We start from the raw sequence: 12,430 nt of genomic DNA on the forward strand, positions 1-12,430 counted from the left end.
CATATAATAAAACAGACTTGTTTAAAAATTTCAGTGTGTAACCATTGTCATCCTCTAGATGTAACATATATTTTAATTAAGTTGTTGTGATATAGTTCTCCAGTGTTTTTTATCTAAGAGAAAGAAATTGATTCCAAATGGATGGGCAAGCAAAATAGCCAATGTCCAAAAAACTTTGTGTCCAAATCTGAGCTTAATTTATTCTGAATTTGTTAACTGAGAAGAATATTTTGCTCAGAGAGAATTACGAAGCATAATGTAATCACTTGTGATAATTCACTTCCCTTCAGTTTCTAGCTGTTATTACTTCAAAGCATTGATCTTTTCATTGTCATTAGGTATTGTGTAATTTTTGTTTGGTGTTTACGCTAAAGTGTCCCAGTGTTTTTGGTTGTGACACATTCAAACAACAACATTCTATGAGAAACTTCACCTACTTGCAGCTATAGTGTTATGAAAGCGCGTATGTACATATGTTCTTATATAATAGTGAGTGTGATGGTTGATAAATATTTCTAATTTTTTAAAACAATTTTCATTCCAGAACAAGAATTCAGACTTCTGTGCCCCATTAACTTCATTTGACTGGAATGAAGTGGATCCGAATCTGATTGGCACATCAAGCATAGATACTACATGTACCATATGGGGGCTGGAGACAGGACAGGTAAGTTCTGTGCACTTTAAGTTTGAAAATAATTGAAATAATTTAATGAATTGTCTTCTATATCATTTGGTTTGGCAGTACTTATGCATAAAGGATAATTTCTAATTATTTTATTTACTTTTTTATTTTTGTTAAATCTAAATATTTCTAGTAAAACTTTATGATGGATAACTAGAAAGCTTGAGAATCCATCCTTTGTTACTAGAAAATTGGACATGTACTACAGCATCTTTGTCAGTGCTACAGGATAGTTAACAGCAATAGGATGTTATCTGTGGGGGATTTAATGGAACATTGTTTATTCTTCTTATGTTCCATGTCTGCTATGGATATTTTCTTAATAGTTATTACTACTTATAAGTTGTTAATGGGTTATCAGTTTGGTATTCAGTGTTCATCATTGAGTGTGTTACTGCATACAAGGATGTAGGCTAGGAATAGAAGGGATGTGGCACTCTGTCATTGTACTCACTCCTTCCTGTTTGCTATAGTGGTTCAAGAGCCAGTCGAGATTTCAGGTTTTTGTGGGCCATACTTCTCCGTATGAGTGCCACAGTAGTTCCTTGAATAACAGAAGTTGAATGATTAAATAATGCAACAGTCAGTTCCCTCTTCTTCCCTCCGCCCCCCTCTCCCTCCCCCACCACCAAATAAAATTATCGCAATTTGGTTTGGGAAAATAATTAGTTATAATTCGAAACTGGCTGTACTTATTTCTCATAGGCGTTTGCAGCTGTTTTACAAACATGAATTGTTGTAAAATGGAAATGGAACTGAGACCAGACAATAATGAAAATTGTTGCAGTGCTTCAGTATAAACAAGATAACTTTGAAATAGTGTTATATGTGACATAGTTAAAACATTGTTCGCATCCTTGATCCAGGAGAATGGGAGAGGTGTGTGGTTGAGATATTGGCTTGAAATGTCTTTATAAATCTTTACAAAAAACAATGCCTTATCTAAAGAACCATGTTGTAACTGCAGAAGAAAAATATTTATGGAGTAAAATGATGGTTTGCCAACAGGTACCCAGCAGGTTATTGTTTATCCTTTTTCTAGGTAAGTGACTTAGTCATGTACATCCAACCATGTTAAGATGGATGTATGAAGTGGGGGCAGTATTTACATCAGTCTTTTCCATCAAAAGCTGATTGTTGGATGGAGTTAGGGGGGTTACATTAATCAAAGCACCATGCCACTTCTTATAGGTGAGAAAAATGCTCTCTTTGTTTGATGTAATTTTGCAGAGTAATGTCAAAGAAACTCATTTCTTGTGGTTTGTTGTACAGGCTGTTTCAGAAAGATTCATCTGAATTCACAAGACTGTATCTTATACAGGAAAGGAGATGAATCTTGGGGTGAATTTTAACTTACACATAGAACTAAAAAGCTACTTTCCAAAGAATCATGCAACTTTACAGGAGTGTAAAGTTGCATGTTTTCGGGTATTGTGATTACTTTTAGGGTTAAAGTCTTTATTTATCTTCCACAAATGTTACCGTATTTACTCGAATCTAAGCCACACTTTTTTTCCAGTTTTTGTAATCCAAAAAACCGCTTGCGGTTTAGAATCGAGTGCAAAGCAAGCGGAAGTTCTTAAAAACGTCGGTGGGTGCCGCCACAACTTAGTTCTGCGCTACACAGACATACTTTGTAGGCACAAAGATAAATACTGGCGCCAAAACCTCTGCGTCAGTAAATAAATTAAAAAAAAGGTGGAAGACAAGCTTTTTTTCTCCGCGCCGAGTTTCGACCACTGCATTTTCATACATTATCCAACGAAGTAAATACAAATTCTGTATTGTTCAACTTCGAATGTAGCAGCATTTCAAGTACTACGAAAACCCGACTGGCAAGAATGTTTAGGATGTTTGTCAATATGGCCAACTCTACGTCCTGAATTTTTTCCTATCTGTGAGAAGAGATGGTTGCTAATAGGAACTTTTATAAATTGTGAATCACATACAGGATTCTTGTCACCATAAGAATAATACGAATATAAACATTTTGCCATGTATTGTTTCGTGTTTGCTGCTATCTCATTTAAATCCTGTCTGCGTAATAAACCACAAAACTAGAGTGAGACAACAGCAAACACGGAAGAATATACATATCATATCATGTTTATATTCATATTATTCTTATGCTAAACAGTGATACAGTCAGAAATGAAGCGAGGCAATTGACTAGATTTTTAAATCTAAGATGACTAATTTCTGTGCAGAATGTAATGTAGTAAAGAGGCGCCTGCAAAGATTTTCAAACGGAGAAAAATTTTCGCTAAACTCTCGTTCAGAACATCTTCTATCATACGTAGTCTATTATTTGGTTCTTGTTGATCTTTATCAAAGAAAGCAGCAGTGTAAGTAACAAGAAGTAGCAGTCTCTTGCCATTGTTTCGCTAATGAGACGATTCCTCTCTCTCTCTCTCTCTCTCTCTCTCTCTCTCTTTCTTTTTTTTTATTTGTAAGCGGCGGTAGCGCGCACAAAAGCAAGCCATGCCGCGATCGGCGACAGGCCGTAAACACGCAGTATCAGAGTACGACAAACAATTCATGACACAGTACAGTAATGCATTTTCAGCGTAGAGTGACGTAAACACCTATAACAAAGAAAACTGCGCTTATCAGATCAAAGAAAAATAAGCAATCAATTCAAACCAGACGAAGCACGTGAAAAAGGAAGGGTACCCGTATAAATACGGAGCGCCTGACGCATAGCAATGGCTACCTGGTAAAGCTTAACTGCTAAGCTTACGACTTGAACCAAACTACTGTAGCTGTATCGTCATTCATTCGACCTAAATTGTCTCATATTACAGTGGACCAACTTTGTTTAGATTTGGAGATGCGGCCTAAAACTTTTCTCTCCCCTTGAATTTCGAGTCTCAAATTTCAGGTGCGGCTTAGATTCGGGAATTTTTTTTTTCCTTGATTTCGAGTCTCATTTTTCAGGTGCGGCTTAGATTCGAGTGCGGCTTAGACTCGAGTAAATACGGTAAGTGCGCATCCCCCCTTCTGGTAGATGCAACTTCGCAAATTTCTGTGAAGGAAAAGCACAAGGCACATAGGCAAAGTCTTTTTACAAATCTGGACACTGAGCTGACATTGAGTAATGAATCTCACACACACACACACACACACACACACACACACACACACACACTTGTGGTCCGTCCCTCTCTCTCCAACTCATGGTACACCCTCCCATCCTCCAACTGTAGGTGTAGACCCACCCCCTCTTCCTCTCTCATTCTTCACTTTCTGGCCATCCCCACCTCCCCCTCCCCCCTGTGGGGCACTTGCAAATCTGTTGAAAGTGCTCTACATCTTCAACGAGCTCACGGGGGTGACCTCGAGGTCTTTCGTTACATAAACAACCATGAATATTGAAAATACTGGTGGCATCATTGAATGCTTTGAGGAGGAGGAGGAGGAGGTATAGCAGTGCAATCTCAATGAAAATTGCACTACACAGTTGTCACTGAATTGTAGGACACCTTTTATTGTTATGTTGCCATCTTTGTGATGTACATTGAGTAATGAAACACACACACACACACACACACACACACACACACACACACACACTTGTAGTCCGACCTTCTCTTTCCAACTCATGGTACACCCTCCCATCCTCCAACTGTAGGTGTAGACGCACCCTCTCTTCCTCTCATTCTTCACTTTCTGTCCATCCCCCCCTCCCCCCTCCATTTTTCCATCTTACCCTTCCAGTGTTTACACTGAAATGAAAGTTTTCGAAAATAAAACTGCTGACTTATTTATAAAGCACTCTACAGTAAAATGAGGTGTGATCAAAAAGTAGTTCATCCTCTGCATTACAGAAAAGGGAGTATTATTTGTTTAACTCAGATTGTAACTGAATTGTAATGGTAAAAGTTAGTGAACAGAAAGGGGGGAGGGGAGAAACACTACCTACCCTTTGTAAAAAGATGTCATTTTTCTACTTTCTGTGTAGTATGCACTGTGATAGATTCCTAGACAACTGGGTGACCTGCGTGGTTCCCCAGTTGCTTCTGCGAACATAGCAATTGTTCTTCTAGAGGGTTGCAGTGCAGCCCCTAAAATCCATCCAAATCCTTTCCCGGGCAATGTTACATGTGTTGTAAAAGCATACTTGTAGAAAGAATTGTGTAACTATTGACTTAATTCAGTTATTCATTTCAGGGAATAACTTTATTTACACATTCTTGCTTCTTAATTATATTTAAAATTATGGGTTGTCTATACATCAGAAACAGATGTGGTGTTTTCTTTACTGTATGTTCTCTGAGTAAACTCACACTTTTAGCCTGATTGAGAGGCTTATTTCTCCTGATTTTGATTTCCTTTGTTGAAGAAAGTGAAGGAAATGTCTAACCTTGCTGAAGCATGACTTCTGCACTAAGGTGTACTGCTAAGATCCAGAAAACTAGCTGATAAACTAGCATTTCTTACATACGAAAGGAACCTCTGAATGTATTTTTACCTTCCACAGAAAGATTACATGTGGGAATATGGGTAAAGATGAAGTCATTTTCTCAATAATTTATGTGTACTACTGCTTTCTTGTACCTTCCCTGCTAAAATTTTAACAGTATTGTGTCATAGCTTTTTGCATCACTGGAATTATATAACCCATTCATTCGTAGACACTACGTATGAACCAGTCTATAGTTAAGGATCATCGTTTGTGACGTATCACTGGCAAAGGAATTTAGGAGAGAATGAAATTTCGTAATGTAATCAAGAAAAACAAGTAGGAGTGGAAGGAAACACAAATGGGTGTAAAAAAAAATGGAGCAACTACTGCCCTGTGTCACACATGACAACTTAAAATATCTGAGAGTGAAAAGTCCATTTATTAAACCTAACAAATGACAGCATAGCTGTTAGTGTGAACATGTACAGGTTAAAAAAGACATTTTCTGAAAATATTCAACATAAGTTATGAGATTACCTTATCTTTAAAATGAAAGGAAAACTGAAAAGGAACAGATGAGACACCATACAGTACTTGCATTATCTCATGACATACCTTGAGGGGATGGAAAAGGATTGGGGGGGGGGGGGGGGGGGGAGCTTTATGCTGTGTGGGTCTATAGCGTTGTATAAGCTATATGTCAAATCTGAGTGTTGCAGGGAACTTTGCCAGTAGTGATTAGGTATGTTTTTAGTGAACCTGGTGTTTTGTAGTTTGTGGCTGGTGAACACACCCAGTCCTCTTGATTGATGTACAAATTCTGAGATTGCGTCAGTGATCACTGTATGACATAGTGGTGAATTGTTTTGTATAACACATATGCAGGAAGGATCTTGGCTTAACTGTCCAGGTTGTTAGGATGGTAGGAACCTGTATGAATAAAATAAGATCAGCTACATGTGGAATGGGTGTATGATTACTGTGGATAATTACTGGGGCACCTCCCACACCTAGGTTGTGTGAGACTTAGATGTGTGAGGCTTTGCCCAAGTTGATGTGTGAACACCCTGTAGTTACTACTTTCTTTTTCATTTAATGTCAAGGGCATTATTGGCCATACTCCTGCTCCACAAGCCTCATCTGTTTTATTCTATCTGATGTGTTTGTCTATTCAGTATTGAAAATCTTTATTATTACATAATTCCAGATATTATCCTGCCATAAACTTCTGAGTATTCCTGTACCAGGCATTCCATTTATTTTTCTAGAGAAAAAGTAGCATCTTTTCCAAAATTCTTACAGAACAGCTCAACCTTTCCTTCTGATAACTATATTTTATCTTTCTTCCTAAACATTAAAGTTTTACATCCAGTTCATAATTACACGGGCATAGTAGATCGATATTAGTAAGTTATGATTATTCTCTCATTTTTTCCGGGATTTTGGTATAACAGTAAAATGCTCTGTTGGCAGCAAATATATATGTGCATATGTTTCTACATCTCTTCTGTTGTTCTTGCTGAATCTCTTCCTGAGTATTTGAAGCAGCCAGCTTTTTTTGAAAATTAATCTGTCTACTGTTGATCAATTAGAGTTTTCTTATGTACCTTCAGGTATTCTGTCTTTGCCTACTTAACATACAGCCCGTTTTACTGTTTATTACTTCCATTCTGGGATTACTTATGAACACTTTTTTATGCCTCTTTACAGTTAAAGCAAACTTTGTGAAGACTTTTTCCCATTACTACAGAAGTCACTTCATGGGGTACCTTTCTCAGATGTCTACCATGGTATGAATTACGAACTGGTGTATTATTAGAGCTGATATTCCATTTATCTTTTTGGGATTTACTTCTTCTGTTAGGTTTTTCAAGTGGTGTGTGATAGTTTCAACACACTAATTATTTCTTTTTTAATGTATTTTCATTTGCAATATGATTACCAGAAAGTCTTTGTCACAGTTTGCCTTTATAAGTTCTTATATCTCTCATACTGTTTTTAAATCTTCTTTGGATAGCTACATGGTCAATCCTTTCTTTTATGATGTACCGTAATTTTAAAAAATGAAATTGGTCAGTATTTTCAAGTACATGATTATAACTGTTGTGGTAAGCAAGTCTCACTGAGTCTAGACTCATTGACTGTTATGGTACAATACATGTTGCCTGATGGCTGCAAAAACAGAATAGAATAGCTCCTTGCTCTGCTGAGCCCTTCCAGCACCCACTGTCATTCGCGCATCACAGTGTGTGCATTCAGCAGCCTAGAAAGTATAGCAGTTGTCAATCCGAAGATTGTTTTGAACACTACAGTACTCTATTAGGCATGGCCCTGTTGGAAGTAGTAAGCTTACCCCAACTTAAATTATGTCTATCATTAAGTTGCTAGCACATTATCTATAGATTCTATTTACTAGAAGGCTGTGCCTCATGTCATCAGAGGGTGATATCCATGTCCCCACATGAATGGGTTTATGCTGCTTAATGTTAGATCATTTGTCATTACAAAGTTTATAATATGTTGTATCCAATTTTCTGAACTTTCTACATTTACCATAACTTGAAATTACTGAGGGTCACTTTATAGATTTCTTCTTTCTCTCTTCAGTATTTACGTCTCCTGAAATTATTTTTGCATTATGTGTACATAATGGATTGTATGAGTGTTCTAGTTGGTTGCAGGAGTCTTCTTTTTGTGTTGTCATCTTTATTGTTTATGAGGCATTCAGAAAAGTAATGGCTCTACCATGGAGTGTATGAAACCCGTTTTTTCAGGAAACACAGTATGTGTATTTACAAAAGAAACCATAAAATTATCCATACAAAACATGTTGAAACAAATAGAGATAAATGAGCACAAAAATAAACTATAAAATAGTAAATAAGTGTGTGTGTATAAAAATAAGGATGGATATACAAATGTAGATAAGAGAATAACCACCATATCTAGAATAAAATTGTTTGTAAAAAAAAGTTAAATACAAAAAATTATCATAACATTTATTTGTAAAGTAATGCAATTTCAGTTAACAACTAACATGAACAGTTATAATATGTGCTTAAAAGTGTCCAAATAGATTTTTATTATTGAGGTCTATGTGCGTGTTCAAAATGTAGTCAGGCTATCCTTTCAGGAATTCACGTATTTCTATTTCTTCTAGTGTATCCACTGCTCATCCTTTCTAATGTCACAGTTACATTTTTACTTTCAACACTTCAGTGCTCATCTTCTTCCTGATCTGTTACAGTCCCTCTGGGTCAAGTGAAATATTCAGCACTAGTCATTGGCTTTGACCACTGACATAATATTAATGGCCGTTTGACATTGCCTTTTCACAATATGATTATTAGTTGGTGAAGCCAACAAATTTGAAAGCAAAAAACCTGATTGTAATGAAAGACTGATCTGTAGCTTGGACTGAGGTGTAGGTTAGCTTGGAGGATGACAGTGGACAAACTCAGTGAATGTGAAAGCAAAAAAACTTGGTGAAAGACTGATCTGCCTCTCAGGCCATTTGAAAAAATAGCCTCTGATATCACGTTATAGCCACCTTGTTGTTTACGGCGTTTGTTGCACGTTTCCTGTGTCAACTGGTCAATGTCAATGACAGGTATTGATTATTTCTCTTTAACTGCCTGCCCTACTTGAAATTGATGTCTTAGGTGAAATCCACCACAGTAGAATATAGCTTTTACAGTTGTACTATATGTAGAGTGGAGAGTACTCTTTATGTGGCCTCTCTCTCAGTTTCCTGTTCATCCTCTAGACAGGTTAAGTGTATGGTGAAGGACTGGAATAATGGCAGAAAATAGGTGTTTTAAGTTTTAACAATATATGTGCATCAGTTTTGATGGTTGTCATTTTGTTTCTCATATACTTGACTTACACCTAAGGCATTTCTGCTCTAGCTTTTAAGAACTTGGTGAGATTACAGGGATTCCATGTATATATTTATGTAAAATTTACATTGTTGTCTCATTGAGATCTCTTGAAACAAGAGTCATCAAAGTATTACATAGGCTGAAGTGTCTACATACACTACTGGCCATTAAAATTGCTGCACCAGGAAGAAATGCAGATGATAAACGGGTATTCATTGGACAATATATTATACTATAACTGACATGGGATTACATTTTCACGCAATTTGGGTGCATAGATCCTGAGAAATCAGTACCCACAACAACCACCTCTGGCCATAATAACGGCCTTCATACGCCTGGGCATTGAGTTAGACAGAGCTTGGATGGCATGTACAGGTACAGCTGCCCATGCAGCTTCAACACGATACCACAGTTCATCAAGAGTAGTAACTGGCATATTTTGACGAGCCAGTTGCTCGGCCACCATTGACCAGATATTTTCAATTGGTGAGAGATCTGGAGAATGTGCTGGCCAGGGCAGAAATCGAACATTTTCTGTATCCAGATAGGCCCGTACAGGACCTGCAACATGCCGTCGTGCATTATCCTGCTGAAATGTAGGGTTTCGCAGGGATCGAATGACGGGTAGAGCCACGGGTCGTAACACATCTGAAATGAAACGTCCACTGTTCAAAGTGATGTCAGTGCAAACAAGAAGTGACTAAGACGTGTAACCAATGGCACCCCATACCACCACGCCGGGTGATACGCCAGTATGGCGATGACGAATACACGCTTCCAATGTGCGTTCACTACAGTGTCACCAAACACGGATGTGACCATCATGATGCTGTAAACAGAAGCTGGGTTCATCCGAAAAAATGACGTTTTGCCATTCGTGCACCCAGGTTTGTTATTGAGAACACCATCGCAGGTGCTCCTGTCTGTGAACAGCGTCAAGGGTAAGTGCAGCTATGGTCTCCGAGCTTATAGTCCATGCTGCTGCAAACATCATCAAACTATTCGTGCAGATGGTTGTTGACTTGCAAACGTCCCCATCTGTTGACTCAGGGATCGAGACGTGGCTGCACGATCCGTTACAGCCATGCGGATAAGATGCCTATCATCTCGACTGCTAGTGATACGAGGCCATTTGGATCCAGCACAGCGTCCCGTATTACCCTCCTGAACCCACCGATTCCATATTCTGCTAACAGTCATTGGATCTCGACCAACGCGAGCAGCAGTGTCGCGATACGATAAACCGAAAACGCGATAGGCTACAATCCGACATTTATCAAAGTCGGAAGAGTGATGGTACGTATTTCTCCTCCTTACACGAGGCATCATAACAACGTTTCACCAGGCAATGCCGGTCAACTGCTGTTTGTCTGTGAGAAATCGGTTGGAAACTTTCCTCATGTCAGCAAGTTGTTGGTGTCGCCACTGGCGCCAACCTTGTGTGAATGCGCTGAAAAACTAATCAATTGCATATCACAGCATCTTCTTCCTGTCAGTTAAATTTCGCGTCTGTAGCATGTCATCTTCGTGGTGTAGCAATTTTAATGGCCAGTAGTGTAGTAGACAGATGATGTCCACTATAATTTTATTGAAGTCTCATTTCACTCGATCTGTGTTAAGGCTGCAGTGTTAAGCCTTCGGATTGGGTAGGATATCCTAACATTAAAATAACTTTATGATTTATGTTCCAGTGTGTATGGTAGCAGGGGTCAGCCAATAATACTTCTTTGGCAAGGACAAAGTGCTTGCTGTGTTGCGTGTTTTGTAGGTGCATGCAGAGCCCGGACTAGCTGCAAAGCATTAACACTGCCCCCTCTCTGTTTAAAATCTGTAATTTCAAAGTTAAGGGAAGTTCTGGCAAAGTGTAAGTAATTTAGGAGAACACACACACACATCCTGTGCAGCTGTACAGCTAAATTGTGCCTGTGTTGTGTACTCCTTTTGAGTACTTACGTGCGTTGTTTCCAGTGACCACAAGACCATTTGTTCTTAATGTGAAGCAGTTGTAAAGGATTTAATATAGGTGTGGAGCAGGTCTCCATGCTTGCCTTTGTAATGGCGCAGAATGTTCTATATTTAACAGAATAGAGTAAGTGTTACATTTCAATGTTTGTAAGTTAAATTTTTATAATATATCAAAAACTGAATCATTATTATAGAGTTGACAACACACATTGTTCAATGCAAGGGGGTTGAGTTACGTATTTCAGAGATTCGAATGTTGACAGGAATTCTCACAGTGACTAATGTTTCACAGAGTGGCTGATTCACCTTAAGTGTTGCACCATCAACTAGGACCGTACATTCAGTATATCCAATTGTTACCTTATATCTTTATGGAATATTTTGCAATTTTAGACTCTCTCTCTCTGTGTGTGTGTGTGTGTGTGTGTGTGTGTGTGTGTGTGTGTGTGTGTGTGTTCTAATTTATATGAATAACTCCAGCCTTATTTTTTTTATTAGTGTTTCTGAAAAATTCTATGTCTAATCGACCAATTTCATAATGTGTTCCTGCTAGAACATCGTTGATTTTGGCGAAAAATTATGTGAGCTTTCACACATGTCCTCAATGAATATTGGTAAAGTTAAATGTTAGTTGAAGCAATACTGGCTAAAGATTAGTAACTTTCTGCTCCAAGTGTGACTTTGCGCAGAACAAGCACGAATTTCTGGCAACTTTGAGCTGTTATATCTCAGGTAATATTGTGTGGTAAGAAACTGAATTTGTCGACCTCGTACAAATTTATGCTTTCTTAACCTATGATTAAAGTTCCAGTGGCCCAGGCACAAAATGTAAACACGATTTCCAGCCTTCAAGCCATTCCATGGTTCAACAAATCGATCTGACGTTATACCAGTCACACACTTCCTTACGGACTGTAAGTACACCTGTAAGATCTAGCTGGTAAAATTTTGTGCAATATCTGATAAATCATCACAAGCTCATGTAATAATTATGTTAGAAATACCACAAAAGATTCGTTATCAGTCAATACAATATAATATAAATCAGTACCATTTATCTCCAATTTCTGAACACACTCAAAATTCATTTTCTGAAAACACTCAAAATACACATAATCAACACTCTTACAAAAAGCAACAACATAAATTAATAACCTTCAGTGGTGTGATATTGTTCAAAACATACGGATACATGTAATGGAACTTTTCATGTCATGGAGTCCAACTCCGTTTCACCATGTTTCTGATTTTTCATGCAAACTTGACCTGTCCAATGTACAACAGGCCAGGTCTGTGCAGTTTACATGTCACCTGACTGATGTACTGCAGTCCCTTCCCATGAAGTTTGCATTTTGCCCAACCAGCATACCATGGATCAGGCTCGTGATAATCACTTTTAGCCCAAGTACCAGACCACGAGTCTCTCATGTGGTTGCAGGTTAAGGGGTTAAGAATAATGATGAAAAGTATTTTATGATCCATTTCCAGCCA

At 38.1% G+C, this 12,430-nt stretch overlaps 1 protein-coding gene across 3 annotated transcripts in view; it reads left to right on the plus strand.

Annotated features, from left to right (window-relative positions):
• The window catches only part of LOC126471104 (DDB1- and CUL4-associated factor 7), a 139,395-nt gene that overhangs the window by 97,599 nt on the left and 29,366 nt on the right, over nucleotides 1–12,430 (plus strand). For all 3 annotated transcript variants that reach the window (XM_050099180.1, XM_050099181.1, XM_050099182.1), the window contains exon 5: nucleotides 545–667. In XM_050099180.1, the coding sequence (XP_049955137.1) occupies nucleotides 545–667 (123 nt within the window). The remainder of the gene's footprint in view (nucleotides 1–544; nucleotides 668–12,430) is intronic.

Source organism: Schistocerca serialis, chromosome 3 (genome assembly GCF_023864345.2).
Source record: "Schistocerca serialis cubense isolate TAMUIC-IGC-003099 chromosome 3, iqSchSeri2.2, whole genome shotgun sequence".
NCBI classification, from domain to species: Eukaryota; Metazoa; Arthropoda; class Insecta; order Orthoptera; family Acrididae; genus Schistocerca; species Schistocerca serialis.